The 21,271-nt window shown below is 34.7% G+C and overlaps 1 protein-coding gene across 1 annotated transcript in view; it reads left to right on the top strand.

The window, feature by feature from the left end:
* SMYD3 (SET and MYND domain containing 3) overlaps positions 1 to 21,271 on the top strand; it is a 529,143-nt gene that overhangs the window by 107,751 nt on the left and 400,121 nt on the right. Inside the window, exons 3-5 of the mRNA XM_039883254.1 lie at positions 12,118 to 12,225; positions 13,790 to 13,847; positions 16,141 to 16,277. Of these exons, the coding sequence (XP_039739188.1) occupies positions 12,118 to 12,225; positions 13,790 to 13,847; positions 16,141 to 16,277 (303 nt within the window). The remainder of the gene's footprint in view (positions 1 to 12,117; positions 12,226 to 13,789; positions 13,848 to 16,140; positions 16,278 to 21,271) is intronic.

The following is a 21,271-nucleotide window of genomic DNA, read 5'->3' as shown; positions in this document are numbered from 1 at the left end:
ATAAGCACGATTGGTCACTGAGCAGCTTAAAATCCTGGGCCACTTAAAACCTTCAGAATGGAATTCAAACTTGAGGACTTTGTCAGGCTTTTACTTCTGGGCCTTTGACTGTGTAAGTCCTTGGGCCTGGACCCAGACCTTTCCCCGTAACTACTGAACTCCTGTTTATCCTTTAGAACTCAGATTAAATGTTGCTCCCTTTCCTAAACCCCTGAGACTAGTTTGTGTCCCTCCTTTATTATACAGAAATTTGATTATCTTAAGTATTGGCTTAATTGCAGGTTTGTACAGTTAGATGGTCAAGCTCCTTGAGGGTATGCTTTGTACATTGTTCACTGCTGCAGATGTAGCATCATTTGTTGAGTGAATGAATGAATGCATTCATTAGTGATACTTGGTTGGAATTAGATCGTAAAAAATTTACATTATCTCTAAATAATCTGTAGTAATATTTATTTTTAATTGAAATATAATCGACATAATATTTTATTAGTTTTAGGTGTAAAACTTAATGATTTGATATATGTATATTATGTACATGTTTACATATGTACATATAATCTGTGTATCTTATATCTAATATATCTACATATCTAACATACAGATATTGAGGGAAAGATAGAGCTATATCTATGTCTATAGAGAGATATCTATTTCTGTATATGTCTGTCTGTCTATCTGCATGTCTAAGACCTGTCAAGAGGTGGCATTTGAGTGGAGACCTCAAAGACCTAATCGAGATGCGATGATTGAGAGAAGAGAGTTTCAGGCTGCATGCACGTTAAACATAAAAGCAGGAGTGAATATGTTATGTTTAAGGAAGTTATAAGGAGGCCAGGAGAGTGGACCAGAGTAAGCAACAAAGAGAGTCATAGAAGATAAGATTAGGGAGACAGGAGGGGCCAGGTTATGAGGCCTTTATTTGCTGTGGTTAAAAATATACATTTTATGTGTGATGGGCTGCCATTACAGGGTTCTAAGGGGGTAAGAGGGATCAATATTTTGGCCTGATTGAGATTTTAAAGGAACCTTTCTGACAGCTGTGGGGATAGGTACTAGAAGGGCCAGGGTGGAGGCTGAGAAACCAGTTAGGAGGCTATTATAGTAGTGTGGTCACTGTGTCGTGGTGGCTAGGACTAGAGTACTAGCAGCAAAGAGAACTGATCAGGTTTGGGATATCTTTTAAAGGAAGATCCGACTGAATCTGCTCATGGACGCATTAATTCACACAAGTTGAGAACTCAGTGCATGCCAGGCACTGATCTCGTCAGGAGCTCTGATGGCTCGGATTACAGTGGTAGCAGGAGAGATGGTAAGAAATGACTGGACTTGACATATATCTTGAAGGTGCAGCTGGAAGAGTTTGCCAATAGATTAGACAGACGTAAGAGGTGAGGCAAATAGAACAGTCAGGGATGACTTAAGTTCCTGGCTTGAGCAGCTTTGGTGGTCATTTAATGACAAAAATCTGAAGGCAGAGCAGGTTCTGAGAGGAGAATTCTCATTTACAAATTTTGAGTTTGTGCCTGAAAAGCATACACGTGGAGATGTTGAATAAGTAATGGATATACTCGTGTGGAACTCAGAGGAGGGGCTTGGGCTGTGTGAAAAACATATAAGGGGAATGATACGGGGTGGGGAGGGAAAGGGAAGAATGAAGAATGACTCCTTGGTTTTGGCTTTGGCAACTGGGCAGGTAATGATCACATTTATTGACATGGGGAAGACTGCATGAGACCAAGTTTTAGGTGGGAAAAAATCTGCTGCGGACACGTTAGATTTGCGATAACTGATACACGTCTACTAGGCTCAATTTCCCTTTCTCATGTCTGTGACTTCAAGCAATATGTGCAAGCCTCCATCTATATTTTATCAATTATAGACAGTATCTCTTGATTCTCTACTATTTAAGGTGATATTATTCCCACTCTTTCCTCTATCTCTATATCTCATAATTTGCCAGCTGTACCTTTACTTTTATATTGTCAAGGTTAATGATATTTACATTTTGTTGTAGAACACAAAATTAATTTCTGCCTATTAATTGATTCTAAAAGTTCAAAAGCAGCAAACAGTCGTAATAAGTGATTGAAAAAATATTAGTCTGTATAGATTCAGATTCAATGCAGTCGCATTCGAAGTCTCACAGACTGTTAAATGGACTGAAATTTGTATGGAAATGCAAAAGACTTAAACTGAGTCCTTATGTAAAAGAAGAACAAAGTTGGAGTACTCAGACCACCTGATTTAAAGACTCGAACTATAGTAATGAAGAGAGCATAGTACTGGTGTTAGATAGACATATGCAGCAATGAACAGAATAGAGTCCAGAAATAGACCCTGTTCTTTTATGTCATAGGTGCAGCCATAAGAGAGGACACAGGTACAGGAAAACAGTTTAGTATACTCATAGGTGCTAGAAACAGGAGGCATGGATTGCCACCTGGACCTCATGGGAAGCCTCAGTGCTCAGGAGGCAGAAAGTAGGATCAGGGGAAAGCTGGGGCCAGAGCCTTTATTAGTGTTTCTTTGGGAAAGGCAAGGCAGGCAGGGTAAGCCGTGTGGGTGGGATCGGCTAGTCTGAATAATGCCAGAGGGCTTTAGGCTAAAGGAGTGGCCTCTAGTTGCCTGGTACCTCACTCTAGGACTTTTGAAATTAGAAGGAGGATGTAGGGCTCTGGATTGGTTACTTTGCAGATCAAAGACATGCTCCAGGGGGCTCATCAGGCAGGCTCTCCCAGCCAGAAAGGTTTTTAAGATACCCAAACATCATAATATATAGAAAATAAAGATATAAATAATGTAAGCCCACACATATATGGCCAATTGATTTTACACAGAGATGTCAAGGTATTAGTATCGAAAGGATAGTCTTTCAACAAATTATGATGGATATGCACATGGAAAGAAATTATATGACTATCAAAAATAAAGTCTCATAATGGATTATGGGCTTAAATTTAAAAGCTAAAGTTATACAACTTTAGAAGAAAACTTAGGAGAAAATCTTTGGGCCTGGGATAAAGTTTCTCAGGCAGGACTCAGAAAGGACTAACCATTACAAGAAAGATTGATAAATTGGATTTTATCAAAATTGATCCTATCTTTTTGAAAGACATCATTATCATTAATAAAATGTAAAGGCAAGCTACACACACACACACACACGATATACATGTATCTGACCAAGGAGTTGTATCTAGAATTTATAAAAAATATTTACAATTCAATAGTTAAGATAACCCAGTAAAATGGAGAAAACATTTAAAGAGACAGTTCAATAATATATGCAATAAAAGATGATCAGCATCACTAGTCATCAGAGAAATGAGAATTAAAACCACAAGGAGATACCGTTATGTACCGAGTAGAAAAAGACTGACCATACCAAGTGCTGACAAGGATGTGGAGCAACGAACCTCATACAGCACTGGTGGGAATGTAAAATGGTGCATCTGCTTTGGAAAATTATGGTAGTTTCTAAAAATGTTAAATGTACACTTACCAAATAACATCAATCTACTCCTGAGTTGAATACACACGCACACACACACACACACACACACACACACAATGCTATTATTCAACCATAAAAAGGAACAAACTATGGATATAGCGACATGTGTGAATATCAAAAAAACACTGTACTGAGAGAATAAAGTGAGACTGCGAGAAGTAATGCTATTCTAGAACAGGCACAACTAATCTACAGTGATAGAGACTAGATCACTGGTTGCCAGGGATGGAGGGCTTGAATGTACAGGGGCATAAAGGAATTTTTGGGAGTAATGACATTCCATATCTTAATTTTGGTGTTGGTTACATGGGTGTGTATATGTATTTGTCAAAACTCATTGAACTATACTCTTAAAATGAGTACATTCATTATACTGTAAATTATATCTCAATAAATTGTTTAAAAATATTGTTTACTGTAGAGCCATTAAGTGCGCATAGCTCACATTTCTTTGTCTGTACTAAAGTGATCACAATCTTTAAGCTACTCAAAGAACGAGAATGCGGTTTGTGGAAACAATTATAGGAGGCTAAGAGTGGGGCGGGAAGACCAAATAGAAGGCTAAAGCAGTGGTCTAAATCAGAGCCATTCTTAGTATTAAATTAGAGTCTCCATTTTAACACTCTACCGCTTACTCAAAATCATGCTCAAGTCAGGAGGTGTTTGGAGACTTGCTATACAGCCTTTGGGTTAATTCTCTCTTTTCCTGCCACTTTTCAATCCCTTTCTCTCTCTGTCTTCAATTCTAGATCCTTGTTGGGGTTCTGTGTGGCACATTGGCTCCCTTCTCAGAAAATACTTAGAAGATAGCTGCCCTTTGAGGGGGCCTCCTTGCCCTGTTCCTGCAGTCTGTCCTCTTGTCCCCACTTTCTTCCAGAAGCAAGGGTAAACCCCTTATCCATTGATAGCCCTTCTAGTTCACTTGAGAGTTAAAAACTTGGTAATTACTTTCGCTGGGGACATAAATGCATGCACCTCACCTTCCATGTTCAACTAGAACCTGGCATTGACATTTTGACTAATGTAGCATGGAAGTTTCTTTCAAAGAAGATTGGAAGTCTGTAGAAGTGAAGGATATATTTTGTTATTCCAACTAAAACATATCAATTAGGTCATTCCATCTTGATAGGATTTCTCACTAGATCAGAAAGATTGGCAAACTTTCTGTAGATGGCTGGATAATAAATATTTTAGGCTTCGTGGACCATAGGGTTTTTTGTCATAACTACTCAATTCCTTTGTCATAGTATGAAATCAGTGAGTGTAAACTGTGAGTATGTTTCAATAAAACTTTGCAAAAACTAAAGGCAGAATGGATTTGACCTATACCTACACGGCATCCGGACTGACGTTGGGGCACTAATGTTACTACTTATCATATGGTTCCTCAGTTAGCCAGGAGATCATAATTCCCATTTCCTAAGAAGTATTAATTCTTCTTTTCTTCTGTCAACTTCATGCCCTATGACCACCCTCTTGTGTCAGTCTATCTTTTTATATGTTCTTATCTGTCTAATTCGATTAGACAGGAAGGTGTTCTTGTTCTACATTTGGTACAGCATTCAGTGAGCTTTTAGAGTGATGAGTCTAACATCTATCCTAGGTCTCCAGCGTGCTCTACGGAGATTTTATGCACGATTTTAATCAATACCTGTCAGTCAACTGTAGCTGGTTAGACAACCTGCTTAGCATTCCAGTTTTCTTTTCTCAGATTCTAACTTTTCAGATCTTCTTTCATCTGTCAACCTGTAATTCAATATTGGATTACACATAAGGCCTAAGGAAGGAGCTATTATTTATTTGCTGTTAAGTAGTCTGAATGGAAAGCTGTTGGGTGTCTTTTCTTTCCTGCAAATTTCATGGCAACTCCACTATCCTAACTTTTGCCCAATGGAAACCTGCATAAATGGTTGATTGTGAGTGGGGTGAGTCATGAATATGTGGAAAAAAATTATGGCAGTGTTTCACATAAAAGATGTTCAATTAATGGTAATTATTAATCACAAATGGAATTGTTGAATAAGCTGGCTTAAAAGAATTCTTTTTTAAAAATATATTTTAAGTCAATTAATTCTTAATGACCCCAAATCTGTTCTATGTAAGCCTAATGTGGGCAGGTTTCAAACCTATTTTGACATAATTCAGATATTCGTTAGGTTATTAAAAAATCACAAATTTTATCATTGAGATTCTACCTTTGAGATCACTGAATCCAGTCCTCTTACTGAATGTCTGCTGAGCCCAGGTTATGAATTAGATGTGTTTTACCCAAACCGGGCTCCATACATGTTGACCCTTCTAATATTTCATCCCAAACAATAAATAATAAGCTGCTCTGAAATGAGTATTTACTCCAACCAGAATCCAATGTTTAACGGTATTTAAGTGAATTATTGTCCTGTAGTCACTCTGTATCCAAGGAGGGGAGGGAAATGTTATAATAATAGTGCAAAGATTATTTTAAGTAAGAATGAAGTAAATTGATTTTCTCTTTCTGTTGTAATATCTCATCAGTCCTCTCCTTTTGTAATCAAGCACTGAAGAACATCTCACACTGGTCAACAAAGAATTGTTAGTGGTTTTACTGTCCTTTGTTCTTTTTGGATGGCATTAATTTTAAATAATCAGTGATAAACATACAACAAATTGTATCTCCTGAATGGTACTAGTTTTAGAATAAACCATGAGATATCTATTGAACACCTGATGAATGCAAGATGCTCCTAATTGGTAGTACACTTATTTAAGAAAATTAGACATAACAAAGCAAAATTGATAAAAATTTTTCTTGAACGAGTCTTTGCATTACAAAAGATTTCATAAATATTACAGAAGAATTCACTGAAGTGTTTTTTAGCATTTAAAAATTAATGCATTTAAAAATTCTTTGAGCTACAACCATGTTTTCCAAAATAAACATTAAAAAGTTAAGTGTTTATTAAACAGTAATTTTCTCTTTCATATAAAAATGCTTCTTACCTTATACTAGATATAAGGTAATTATATTTGCTTTTATCTATAAATATAATACATGATATTTGTAGAAAATTCAAACAGTATTGGGAAAGTAAGGAGAAAGACAAAAAATAGCTTTTTCTTTTAGAAAAAGCTGAAAAAATGATTACCAATTTTTCAGTATGTTAAATCTATGATGAGCACTCTGAAACTTATTTCTTTACATCACTGAAATTTGTTAGGATTAACTGCATATAATATTCTGTGCCAACAATATGCAGATGAACAATTTTGAAATTTATTACTACTCATGAGAAAGATAGGAGAAACTTACTGTTCTTACCATTACACAAGGCTACAGAGCCCCCACTTCCCTGTGCCCTAGACACTTCTAAATACTGTTAGTTTCAAATCGGTCACCTATGTTATCTTGTTTCTGTTAGCATTTCTATCACTGGTGTGTTTTGTGTTTTTTGCTTGTTGGTTTTTCTTTTTTAGGCACAAGTTTCCTATTCATGTCCTTTATTTTTTTTCTATCTTTTTTTTTCTTTAAATTGAAATGTTCATCCTTTTCTTAGTGATTTTGTAGGACCTTGTTTTTGGAGACATTTAATACTGTCTACATATTTTAGATTTTGTTTTCCTGGTTTATCCTTTATCTTTCAACCTTGTTTGTGGTATTAGATTTTTTTCCTTCTGATGTGCAAAAGTTATTTATCTTCATGTAGTTTAATATGTATATCTTTTCCTTTATGGTTTTGGGTTTTATGTCCTGCTTAGAAACACTTCCCCTACCTCAATATTATAAAATGTTCATTTCTGTAGGGCAACAGTTAATGGTAAGTATAGAATAGTGTTTTATTGTTTCATCTATTTAACACATATGATGGCCTCCTTTTAAATTTTGTCTAGCTCAGGCTTTTTCTTTTTTAAAATTAATTAATTATTTTTTTAGGGTGACATTGGTTAACAAAATCCAGTAAGTTTCAGCTGTACACTTTAACAATGAGGCATATATATATTTATACTGTGTTTACCTCCCATAGTTAGATTTCTTTCTGTCACCACATATTTGACCCCCTTTACCCCGTCTACCTCCCCGCTTCCCCCTTCCCCTTACCCTCTGGTAACCACTAGTCTATTGTCCATGTCCATGAGTCTGTTTGTTTGTCCTATTCATTTGTTGCTTTTAGGGCTTTTCAACCTTAGCTACACATGGGACCCCTTGCAGTGATTGAAAACAGTTCCGACACCTGGTCCTATCTCATCGGTGCTGACAGGATTTCTGGAGTGGATCTCAGGCTGTGTATTTAAAAACATATTTTTACATATGTGTGTGGTGTGTATAACTATGTGTAGCATTATTCTAGATCTGGAGTTTGTAGCTCTCAGACCCAACTCCACCTTTCCATGACAATTTTTATTGTACTCTACTATCTTGAAATGAAATTTCATAGGTATTACAATCTACCTAGTTATATATTTTCAAAATTAAATGTCAATATAATGCCACAACTGGAACATAAAAGAGAAAGAGAATTAAAACAACTTGTAATAAAATAATGCATATTTTAATATAACTACTTAGGTGTGACTAGACTAAAAGGCATAGACTAAGAAGTCATATACATGCACCTATCCAGAGTCACTGTGAAAAAGGAAGTATAAAATAGAGATCAGAAAATGTGTTTTATTAGTAATGCAGATACTTTAAGTGGTATTGCCTTCAGTGACATGCTTTTATGAAATGTTGAATAACTTTTGACTTACCTAGAATATTTAGTGCTATTAAGACTGTAAAAACAAACTTTTTGTTTTTATATACGAGAGGAGGTTTAGTTCTAGGCTCAGATAATTACAAATAAGTTTATTACCTTTATAGGATGTCCGATTGGACATTTAAAAGTTGCGTTGTATTTGGAACAGTCCCTCATGGTATGGAACTGCCCTACACAGCACGTGACAGACAAAAATGCCACCGCAAATTTTCCAGACAGCTCAAGATTAGGATCATCCCCATTGAGAACTATTGATTTAGTTAATTAGTTTATGGTGTGAATCAATAGAAATACTGTAAAACATGAAACTGTATAGATTCTGAAGTTGGTTTTTGTCATGCATGTACTGAAAAATGGAATTAAATCACAGACATCTTCATTTCCTTTTTTTCCATCTAAAACTCTTGTTTCCCATTGTCTTGTTTCTCAACACAATATTTTCATTTCCTTTGTCTTTTATGCTAATTTGTCCTTATTGTACATCATTGTTAATTTTCAACTACAAGAACAGAAAACATTACAATCAGTATTGTGAATAAAATCTTAATTATATCCTGTATTTGCAGTAATGAAAGAAAACAGGAAAAAGTAAATCAAGAAGTTTATGTTTGAGGAACTGGAAGATATATAATGTGCCATTGAAATCTAGACCAGGATTAAAGTTTGTAGAGTGAAGATAATGCCTAAAGTTTTTGTATGCTTCTGGGGTTTTGCTTCAAAGTCAAATGCACTTACTTAAAGATTTTGTTTAAGCCTTTTCTTGGTCTGCTTATACTAGTATGGCTTATAAGATGTGATAGGTGAAGCTGAACAATAAATCCTAACAATTAATGTTTCAAAAACATGGATTTTACTATCATGGTAAGAAATGGAGTGGCCTGTAAAGTTGATAATGTATTACAGACCAGTTTCAAGTTGTATGATTGCTTTCCATATTTACATAGATCTGATCTGGCTTTTAGATGAAAAGAATGAACATCTTTTTTGCTGAAGCAAATGGTGAGATAAGTATATTGTCTGATGTTTTCATGCAGTGATCTAGGAATAGTTTTGAGAAACATATTGTTTAGTTTCTAATTACTGTTGAGAAAACAGAATCGCTTTTGACAAGAATTTTCCAAAATTTGGTTGTTTAAATAATGCCATCTGACAGGTTAGTTGATTCGTTACCTAGGGGTACATTTTGTAGTTCCTTCACTCTGGTAAGCTACCAGGAGGATGAGCTGCTCAAAACTGGAGGTTTTAACAAAGGAGTAATGGGTGATCTTTTGTAGTTGAGATAAGTATTGGTTAAAATCTGCCATTAATATCTTTTGGTCCAAATTATGTCAGCCTTATTTCAGTAGGTGCAGTTTTTTTTCAGCTGGCCACTTACTCAGGCTTTGAGCAGAGCCAAAGGAGCTTTCTCAGAGACTTGCTGGCACTGTAGTTCATTCCCGCTCACATGGCTGGTACATTGAGGGCACCTATCAGGCTTCTCAACTTTTAATACTAAATGAGAACTCTTCCACCAAAGTTATGGTTCTCCCTTCGGTCAGTAATCCCGAATGTCAACACTGTAGTTTCCTGTCAGCATGAAATAATAGAGAATTTGTCTACTTAACCCAGTCTCATTCAAAGACCAGATGAAGGAAAGAGAGTGTGTATGTATATCTGAGTCAGCATATGCCAACCTAACTTCCCATAGGATGGCAGTTATAATCACGGGAAACTGCGTTAACTAATCTATACAAGATTCTTTAATGAAGAGCTTTTTAGAATTTCCGGTAAGCTAAATATATTTCGAATCTCTAAGCAGGGTCTGTATTATGTAGTGTTCTTCAAACTTATTTGACAATGGAACCGTATTTTTTTAGGGATCTTATACATGTTGGTAATTGCTAATTTCTATTCCATGACTAGCCTCCTGAACAATAGTGACATTTCCCCACCACTGAGTTACATTTTAATATTATGCCTTTTAGTGAGTACTGACATTAGAAGTGGCTGTATGGAAGGCCATCATAGTTGTAAACTATTGTTGAAGATATTGTCCAGTATGTTGATTAGCATTCTCACAATAAAATCCTCCTGTGATTTAATACTTGGTAAAGCTATGTGTTTTTCTTTTCTGTCAGATGAGAATTATATAAGCCATTGTGCTTTTTTTTTTTGCCTTGCCTTGCCTGTAAGGCAACTCAAATAAATGTAGCACACAGCACAGTAAATTATTTAGCTCTCATGTTTAGCATACTAAGTAGAATTTTTACTCTCCCCTTTTGTATTTATGTAACTTAGAGATTAAATCTCTGCTCTTGAGGCTCACTTTCTTCATTCTTAATATAAGGATAATATCTACCATTTGTATTATTGTGAAAATCAAATGAAATATTCTTTTTAATTGCTTAGTCATGTGTCTGACACATGGTAGAATGTTAAGTAAATGCTAGAGGACTTTTTTCATAATTTTAACATCTTCTGTTTTTAATTTTACAACCTTATTTCATACACATCTTTAATTTGAAGCAACTTAGTCTTGTTTAGAAGTGAGTGAAGTATAAATATTGAAAAAAAAAAAGATTATAAACATCACATTAAGAACACTGCCATAGTGGATATGAAGGAATGAAGAGAGGTAACCGTGAGTGGGGATGATAAAAGAAGTGATGTAACGATGTCTTCAGGATTTGGGTTATTAGGAGGTAGCAGCAGATAAACCATACCTTCACTCAGCAACTTGAAACAGGTAAATCTTTCTGAGCAAAATGCTGGCTTAAACTTGAACCTGAGTCACAATTTCAAAGTAGCTGCAGATCTTTAGAAATTTTTGGTTGTGCTGCATATTTGTGCCATAAGTGGAAAAGAGAGAGTTCTTCTGAGGGGGATTCTATAGGCCCAGAAGTTGGGAGGCAGATTTATAATTTCTGAAATAAGAAGTGGCGTGAGCATCAGGGATTTCAGTGATGGAACTCCCAGCTCTCAGTTGGAACAGAACCTATTAGGCATTTGGTCTAGCTGTCTTACTCAGCAGGGCTAAATACTAGATACTCTGTATTTAATTTTAAAAGGAAGTATTCCTATATGAAGGGAGCCACGGCATTTCTGACCCAAGACTCAGGGAGAGAATGGCCTTCCCTTTAGTCCTCTTATCCCTGGTCTTGCAGGATCAGTGACGGGCTCACTGGTGTCTTCAAGCCATACCACCAGCATATGGCTAGGATCATGGGTTAAGTGACCATATAATTTATCATCTAAACTACATTTTTTTTTGTGAATGAAAAGGGCACTATTAATAATTAGGCCAGGACAATGTAAATAACAAGACAGTCCTGAGAAAACTGGACATTTCATCACTTTAGCTAATAACCCCTTTCTATGTTATCTTCAAAAACAAGATTTTATTTATTTTTTGTTACATTAGCACTTCTGATATTTCTCTAGTCATTGTAGTAGATGGAAATTCAGAAATCTATCTGCCCTGTTTTGATTTTCCTAAATCATGTGTTTTATTTTCTAATTTGGAGCGTATTTTGTTTTTTTATTCAAAATCACTATTATTGAATCCTATTTAATCAGATAAAAGACTGTCTTATAAATTATTAAACAAGCATAATGATTCTTTCTTTGGACTCCGCCAGCCAGGTAATAACCAGGGGGCAAATTAAAGGACAGAGGTAAAGTGGAGGCTGGCAATGTCCATACCTGGTAACTGCATACTTGGCAAAGACTGAATCCTGGATCATTAATGATATTAGAAAATTGCTTTCATTTTCTATTTTTCAGTTATAGTTAGCCTGTTGAGATGAAATTAATATCGATAACTCTCAATGTTCAAACCAGTATAAATGAAAGTTAAATTTTTATGTCTTGTTTGTCCACTCTTAACAGAAAAAAGGTTGGCAGGACCACAAGCGGGAATGCAAATGCCTTAAAAGCTGCAAACCCAGGTATCCTCCGGATTCTGTCCGACTTCTTGGCAGAGTTGTTGTCAAACTCGTGAGTATAAAACTTGTGAAATACACTTGGGTTTTCATTTAACAAAAGCACTCACAGTTGCTATAATTATTCTTATTTAAGGCTGAATTTTAAACCCACGTGAAGGCAGAAGGTGGGTTATTCCAGGGAGTATCTTAAGACAAAAATTTACTGTTTTCCTATTAATCGTGGCATCAGTGGCAGTGATGAAGTGCATGGCCCCTTTTTGAAGGCCCTGCGTGATCTCCTGGGGATGGAGACATAAAGTCCTGTATATCTGGGGCATGAGATGTTAGTAATGTCTGTTACAGTGACTTTCTTTTTTACTGTGAACTAATGTACAGGGCAAGTATATAATTTTCTTGGTTGCCTCTTCAAGTGAGATTTTAATTAGATAATTAATCTTACGTGGAGGAGTGCTTATTTTTTTATTTATAGCCAAGATTCGATAAAAGTGTTTCTCTAGTTGTTTTCCTTACTCTGCCAAAACAGCTGGTGGATTCTGTGAAATCTCCTTTGGTGACACCTTCCAGAAATTTTTTGGGTTTAGCTCTTCAGGCTTTAGATATTCAGGCTATTCTCAATTACTTCCAGTTCTATTCTGTCCTGTTGTTTATCGAGTTTTTTTGGCTCTAAAATTTTATACAGGGTTTTAAGAATATACGAGTATTATCGTATGCCTAAAACTAATACAATGTTATATGTCAAGTACGTCTCAATTTTAAAAAATGGATTTGGAATACCAAATGGGCATTATCTTTGGACTGAATATAAAATATCTGTCACACATACTTACCACTATTTTTAAATGTGTACATTGTATTGAACTAAAGCAAATTTATTTCAAAGCACTAGTAAATTCAGACCAACTTATGCATTTCTGTAATCACTGTATATGAAAAGTATAATTACTATTACATTTGAGTCTGAACATTTTTGCTGCTTTATTAATATAGAAAAGAAATGAGTTGCTTCAGAATCACCCAAGGCACTAGTTGTTAGTCTCCACCCCTGACTTACTGAATCAAAATCTAATAGAAAACAATTATAATAATAGTTACCTTCTATTGAGCTTACTATTTCCAGGCCCTGTGGTAATTGAAACATGATATACCTCACTTCATCCCCACAACAACCCAGTGAATTAGTGCTATTATTACTCCTTTGTTTCAGATAAGGAAATTGATGACCCTGAACTCAAGATTAAGTAATTTGCCCAAGATTGTATAGTTTGTAGTAAATTATTATTTTTATCCATCTTTGCTTTTTTATAGGAATTAATAATAGAATCCTTAAAATACTATAAGTCTGTAGGTAGATTTGGGGAAAAAAATAAACTTATGAAAACTTCTTGTAAAAGAGTTTTGCATTTGGAAATTAAACTGGTGGTTAAGTCACAACTTTTATTTTATTTTAATTGTTACCTATCAAATAATTCAACTCTAAGAAAGTGAAGAGAAGGAATTACTATATAGAAAATTTGTAACAGACTTTCATTTAAATATCTAAAGATACTCAAACATTTTTATTTATATATTAGAGCACTTGAAATTAATTTTGGTGTTTTTTCCCCTTTATTTCATAGATGGAAGAAACCCCCTCTGAATCGGAGAAACTTTACTCATTTTATGATCTGGAGTCAAGTAAGTGATTGTCTATCAGCATCTAAAAAAAAAATTCCTATTATTTATTTGTCGAGCTGGTCAGTTGCTTCATTTTTAACTTTTTTTATTTTTGTCTCTCCGTTATGTGAGGCAAATCTAACATTAGCTTATTTAATTTATTCCAGGATAGCTTTGGCCAATAGGAGTTTATAAAGAGCCAGCTTAGGCAGTAAGGGGAGTGTAACCCTTAGTCCAGTTGAGAAAATAATTTTTCTTCTGTTTCTACCTCATTCTCTTTGCACTCTTGGTTTCTTTTTAATGTCAGAGAACAGTGATGTGAACAGGAATAGGGGGTTTTGGGGGAGTTCCAGGGAACATTTAAGGTCACTAGTCCTTTAGATTATCAGGAAAGTAGAAGGTACAGATGACATGAGCTCTCTGACAGCAGTGAGCATTGTTCTTCTCCTGAACTACCACTCATAGAATAAATTTGCTACCCAGTTTAATATTTCTGGATGGAGACAAAGAAAATGATCTAGTACAGAGTTTATGATTATGGGATCCTAAGTGCCAATGATAAGTTATTATTTAAGAATCACCAATCATTAGAGAAATGCAAATCAAAACTACAGTGAGATACCACCTCATACCCATAAGGATGGCAACTATCAAAAAGAAGAATAATAATAAGTGTTGATGAGGATGTGGAGAAATTGGAATCCTTGTGCACTGTTTGGTGTGAATATAAAATGGTGTGGCTGATGTGGAAGACTGTAGAGAGGTGCCTTAAAAAATTAAAAACAGAATTAACATCTGACCCTGGATTCTGGTTATATACTCAAAAGAACTGAAAGCAGAGTCTTAAAGAGACATTTATTCATCCATATTTGTAGCAGTATTATTCACAATAGCTAAAATATGGAAGTAATGCACGTGTCCATCCATGGAAGAATGTGGTATATGTACGCAATGGAGTCTTATTCAGCGTTAAAAAGGAAGGAAATTCTGGCGCATGCTACAACATGGATGAACCTTGAGGACATTATGCAAAATGAAATAAGGCAGTCAGAAAAAGACAAATACTGTATGATTTCACTTATATGAGGTACTTACAGTAGTCAAAATCATAAAAACAGAAAGTAAAATGGTAGTTACCAGGGGCTGGGGAGAGGGATGAACGGGAAATTATTGTTCAACGTGTATAGAATTTTGGTTTTACAAGATGAAAAGAGTTATGGGATGGATGTTGGTGATGGCTGCACAACAGTTTGAGTATTTAATACTACTGAACTGTATACTTACAAATGGTTGCTAAGGTAAATTTTACATTGTGTGTATTTTTACACAATTTAAAAAAGAAAAAAATAATTGGGATAATTGTTCTGTTGAACAAGTAATTTAAAGAAAATGTGTAGACTTGACCTGAGCAGCAGAGTTACGCTGTAGTCCAATGTGATGTATTATTTCAAGTTTTCATAAAGAACTAATCAGCCATTTTTTCTTGTTATATTACTGCTAAGTAATTAACATGTCTTACAGTGTTTCACTGTGAACATTAGCCCTGCTCAGAAGCAGTGTCATATTTACTGCCTTCAGTGAAATGCTCTCAAATGTTATCATCAGATTGTGCACTCTTAGCCTTAACACCTCTTTGTGGGGTAAATTACACCGAGTTTTTAAAAAGGTGATATTGCCTTTGGAACTTTCTTCTTCTCTTGGGGTTGAAGCAGCATCATATCTTATTTATTCAACCAGAAAATAACTTGAAGTTGAGATTTCTTTGGTTGATCCATCTTTTCTTCCTGATGTACTTTATATGTGACAAATTTCACCAATTTGAACTTTAGCTAAACTTTTCAGTCCTCGTTTTCTGTTTTTTTTTTTTTTTTTTTGCCTTTGAAATGGTACTGTTTACCAGTTAGTCATGAGCTGGTTATAAATTCTTTCACGGAAAAGTCTGCTTAAATTCACTGACTTAATAAGCATTTGTCATGGTTTGAGCATGTATACAGGATAATGTAGAAAATCTGGTAACAGACATCTTGACTGATTTTGTTTTTAATGTTTTTTTCATTTCTATGTGTATATGTGTATATATTTTGTTTTGACAGGTGGTTGATCTTATATTGTAGATGAACTTTGGCAGAATTTAATTGATATTGTATGTATTATGATTTGTTGTTGTCAAAAAAAAAAAGGCTATGTATTTGCTCTGTGTCAGAATGGAATCTAGGGCAGGAAATATCTAGTTTAACAGCTACCATTGAACACCTGAAAATTATTCATTAAAAGTTCACTGTGTGATCATACTATTCATTTTTCTTTAAAAAAGATATTAACAAACTGACCGAAGATAAGAAAGAGGGCCTCAGGCAACTAGCAATGACATTTCAACACTTCATGAGAGAAGAAATACAGGATGCTTCACAGCTGCCACCTTCTTTTGACATTTTTGAAGCCTTTGCAAAAGTAAGTGTTAAGTTTGGTATCTTTGCTAATACCATAAATAAACTCTTTACTCTTTATTTTGTTGTTGATCCATGAAAATCTGGATCCCTTCATGCCTTATCTCATTCTCCTACCTTAATGAGTAGAGAATGAAGGAATATATTGCTTATATTGAAAAAGGTGTTACTTTTTCTGTTTTATCACTATTCTTATTAATGGCCTGAGTATGTTCATTGTCTGCTCTCAAAGCATTTTCTCGAAAGAAAGAGTATGTTTTCTTTTCTCAAAAGTAAGGAGCACATTACATTATTTTTAACTAATGGATTTAAGTTTGCCATTGCATTCATTTAGATTTCTGGTGGTGTTTCCGTAATAGAACTTGTCTTTTTGAAGTGAAAAATGTAGGGGATGCATTTCTTGATTAAGTGAATTCTAAATGATGTGAAAATATAACTGTTTCTGATTTAAAAATAATTGCCTAAAAGTCTGTTTAAATGTTTCAGGCCACTAAAATTCTAGGTTAGGGATAGAACATAGGTTTAATTTAATATTTGATTGTGGTCTTTTGGTAGTGACTACCTGAAGTGCTCTTTTGGGAAATGGTTCTGAGGGTTTTTAGGGCATTCAGGGAGAAAGAATGCACTGATGGGTTCTTAATATATATCTTGATGTCCCTGGGGTAGGGACAAAGGATCAGATATGCCCACATTACTACTGTGTTTGCTGTCCTTGCTTTCTTATATATTGTGTGTTTGGGTTTGTTTAACTATTGATCACATTTTAATAACAATATTGCTACTTTAGAATTTGTCAGGGCACATCTAATGACTTATTTATCCCATGAATATTTTAAGGTATGTTTTGTAATCTATTTTCTAAGAATTACAGTGTGATTAATGTGTTTAGTAGAGATTTATTCTCATTTTTCCCAAATGTATTTTTATTCTTTAGGGTATGTTTTTATGATTTTCTGGTAATATCATCTTAGCATTAAGATCCAGTTTGACTAAAATTTAAAATTGATATTAAATTATAGTGGTTACTTACAATACATTTGAGAAATTTCTCATGTTTATTTCACATTCTTCCGAAAATTATAACCTGTAGTGGTACCGTGTATATAACACACAGTTTCTTTTGATGTTAAACACTATAAAAATAACACCTACTAAAAGATAAAAATATACTTTATGATAGCTGTCATTTCATAGCTAGTGTTAAGTCTGTAGCTATTCTGTGACAGTTGTTTCTATTGTTGGAAAATGTTCAAGTGCTAATTATTGGTGTTATTAGTATTTATGAAAAAATATTTAAAAATATCTTCTATTGCTCAATGTAAAATGTGAATTACTATCTTATTTCTCTTATTTCTTTAAAAATAATTTTAATTTCATGTATCTTACAATGAAATTCTCTCCATGTCGTGTAGGGAGAACATTCTGTCAGTGTGATTAAGTCGACACATTTTTAGTAATACTCTATTCTTCTCCTACATACTTGTTATCACTGCAGAAGTAAAACATATTCATCTTGGAAATTTTTTGAGGTATCAGATGCAGATTTGTAATTTCTGCCTTAAGGTATAGGTTAATCATCACAGGAAAGCAACATTAACCTATGGGTCCTGTACTTCTTGTAAAAGTTTTGTTAATATTTTATAAATCGTAGTTACTTTTCTGGTTATCAATTTATCTTTAAAAAGAGATCATTCCCTTCCTCTTCCTCCCTCCCTCCCTCCTCCTCTCTCTCTCTTTCTCACTTTCTCGCTTCCCTTCCCGTATCTTCCTCCCTTCCCTCCCTCCCCTCCTTTTGAATAGTCTTAAATTAAGCTAATTTGTTTCCTGCAAAACTCAGGGAGGAGCCACTGAGCTCATAACATTGCAAGTATGTGACGATGCAGGCCATGACAAATGCATTGGAACTGGGTGGAGAACACTGGGCAGAAAATTTTATCCTTATCTCTCCCTATTTTACTGGCATAGAATTAAGCAAAGAGAAGAAATGAGCACCACAGAGTATACCACCTACACTTGTTGCTTCTTTATGAACAAATTGTCAGGAGTAGTTCCATGTTCACCTGCTTTCCTCAACCTAATGAACTAACTTTTGATTTTATGCTTTGAAGAGGTTGGCTTTACCTGGCCTCAATAAAGAAAATCTTGTTTTATGTTTTGCTTTGGTCCCACTCATTTGTATTCATTCAGGTTCTATGCAGATATTAGACATGCTAAGCTTATGTTTTAGCTCATGTCATTGTCATTTAAGGTGTAAGGAATTCTGAGAGCTTTTCTAAATTTGCTTATATGTTAATTTTTTGACTTTTTGATTATGGACTTTTCAAACATACACAAAATAGAGAGACTAGTTTAATGAACCTTCATGTCACCATCACCTGGTTTCATTAGTTTTCAAACTTATTCTGTATCTGATATTTCAGACATATGTTCTTTTCTTTATTCGGATTTCAAAAAATTCTTTACAATTAGTCTTTTGCTATCAAACCTGTCTCTTGGTGATGTGAATGGTATTTGTAATTGAATTCCCTTTTTAAATGAAGCAGACCTTTTTTTTTTTTTGCAAGCATACTATGTGCAAAGCACTCATGATATACAGTTATAGAAATATGTGGCTAATTCTAAATCTGAAAATTATCTACCAAGGCAGAAAACCTCAGTGAGTCAGAAGTCTTACTTGGGGCTATTCACATATTTATCAAACCATACCTGCCTGGATAGGAAAGGGGTCACTGAGGGGTGAGATGTTTCTTAATCCTGAGAGCATGTTTCTTTTCATTCTCTGCTGGGCTGGTGGCTTTTTCTAACAGAAGACAATGTTAATTACTTAAAATTTTTTGTTTATATTTTGAACACTCTGGGGTTTACTGTTGAAAATAGTGTGTATATTTTGTCGGACTAGGTTTTCAGTGCCGGATGTGCTCGAAAAACTTTCCTCCCATTACTCCAAAGACATGATTGTATAGTCATTTTTTTGGGTCATATTCTCAAATGTTCTCCCTTTTCCTCCACTTCCTTAGCTCCAGTATTAGCAATTGGCCTTCTGACTAGCAATTGGCAATTGGGGTTTAGATTGTAGGAGTTTGCCGTATAAATATATCCTATCCATTTATGAATGTGTTGTTTGCCTATAAAAATTAAGTAGCATAAGATATAAGAAGGAAAAATTTTTTTACAGGAGGGTATCGAGGAGGACTTCAATAGGAAGCAGAAATTAATTAATGTCATAAATTTCAGAAGAGAGAATAGTTCTGGGGAACAGTTATAGACAAAGATCTAGACATGTGGCTGGGCAGAGAGGGGGTGCTGACTCTTCTAAACCCCTGAGCTTAGAAAAATATATTAACCTCCTCTGAAGAAGTTTTGAAAAGGTAGTTGTTACCTGTGGAATAGATATTTTAGTTATATTTAGTGATTACAATAAGAATTTGAATAAAAACTTGATGTTTAAAATGCTTGTTTTGCCTTTTAGTAATAGAAAATTTGTGAAGGTTATGGCACCTCCAGATTTTCTACAGATGCGGGGTGCACAGTGAAGATGTTGGATGGAGAGATTGGAGTGATTTGCCTGTAGCTTTACTTGTATAGCAGTTTGTGTGGTTTTTTAAAACTTAGATTGTATGTTACTTGGGTGTGTGACTGAATAGAAATAAAAGTATGAGGTATGAGAAAAATGATGATTGCCACCGCGAGTAGTGAAGGTGGCCAAAGGGTGAGACATGCACTGGGGACACATGTTAGCGAAGACACGGGAGACATGCAATTATTTATATGTCATGAGGAATAGAGGCTGGATTCATCTCGGCTGGCTCTTTGTCAGACTGTTTAGAGAAGAAATGTCTCCATCTCTATAGTCCCCTCCTCCTTCCCACCCCATGCTGTTTTCCTTCCACTTCTATCTTCACACAAAATTTCTGGGTAGGTCTTGAAATGGATTTATCGTGGCATGACAACTGCAGTGCTTCAATCTATCGATTCAATTCTAAACATTTAGTACAAATATAGAATATATATATATATATGTGAATAACAATAAAGATAAACCTTAAAAGTTGAGAAAATAAGAATTAGAGGAAAAATTTAAATGGCATGCCGAATAGTGTGATGGTTACGTTGCTTTCTCAGAAAACTATATGAAATTCTCTCAACCTCAATTTTCTCATTGGTAAATGAGAATAATAATAATAATAACAACAATAATAATATCAACTTCACAGGTAAAATTGGGGATTACCTCTATAGTACTTAGGTGTCTGAGACATTAATTTCTACTACTGCTGCCCTCGTCTCCCAGCTTTAGTCATTTTTGAATATAGACTTCAGTGTTTTACATTTCCCTGTGCTGTCATATAGCCAAGAATGCAATCTGCGACTGATTGTAAACCAGAGTCTCAGATGGTTGCTCATAGTTGCACTTAGTGCTGGTGTCTCTTGAGATGCTGAATATTACCTACCTTGTTGAGAAGAAATTCTGCCAACAGGAAATAGTACTTTTCCCCTAGTAACTGACTTGGTTTTAGCCCATAGCTATTGTGGACAGAAATCATAAGAACTCCATGATTTTAGAGTAGTTCCTTCGGATATCATGAAAGAAATGTAAAAGTAAGCTTCTTGTGATGAATGAAATGTTTCTCACACATGCATCTTGAAAGGATGAAATTAAATTATGAGTTTTTTAATCGCTATATTATAATTCACTGAAATGGAATAGAATGTATAGGATTGCTCAATCTATCCCTTGAAACATACATTAATAATTATTGGTAATAGTTATTAATAACCTAAACTTTATATCAGTAGACCTGGTTTTGAGCTTGTTTTCTATGCACAGAATAGATTTTTTTATAGAGGGTTCTAGAAAAATATACTTAATTTTTTTTTCTGGATTTATAACTTCCTTTTCTAAAAATGCATTTAGTAGAGTAGACTGATTAGAAATGTGATATGATCAGAACGATGAAGTAGAAAAGGACTAGCTGCATACAATATTTCAAAAGCAGA

Source organism: Pteropus medius, unplaced genomic scaffold (assembly GCF_902729225.1).
Source record: "Pteropus medius unplaced genomic scaffold, Ma_sr-lr_union100, whole genome shotgun sequence".
Lineage (NCBI taxonomy): Eukaryota > Metazoa > Chordata > Mammalia > Chiroptera > Pteropodidae > Pteropus > Pteropus medius.
The sequence above is the reverse complement of the archived record's forward strand: the minus strand, read 5'-3'. Positions and strand labels throughout refer to the sequence as shown.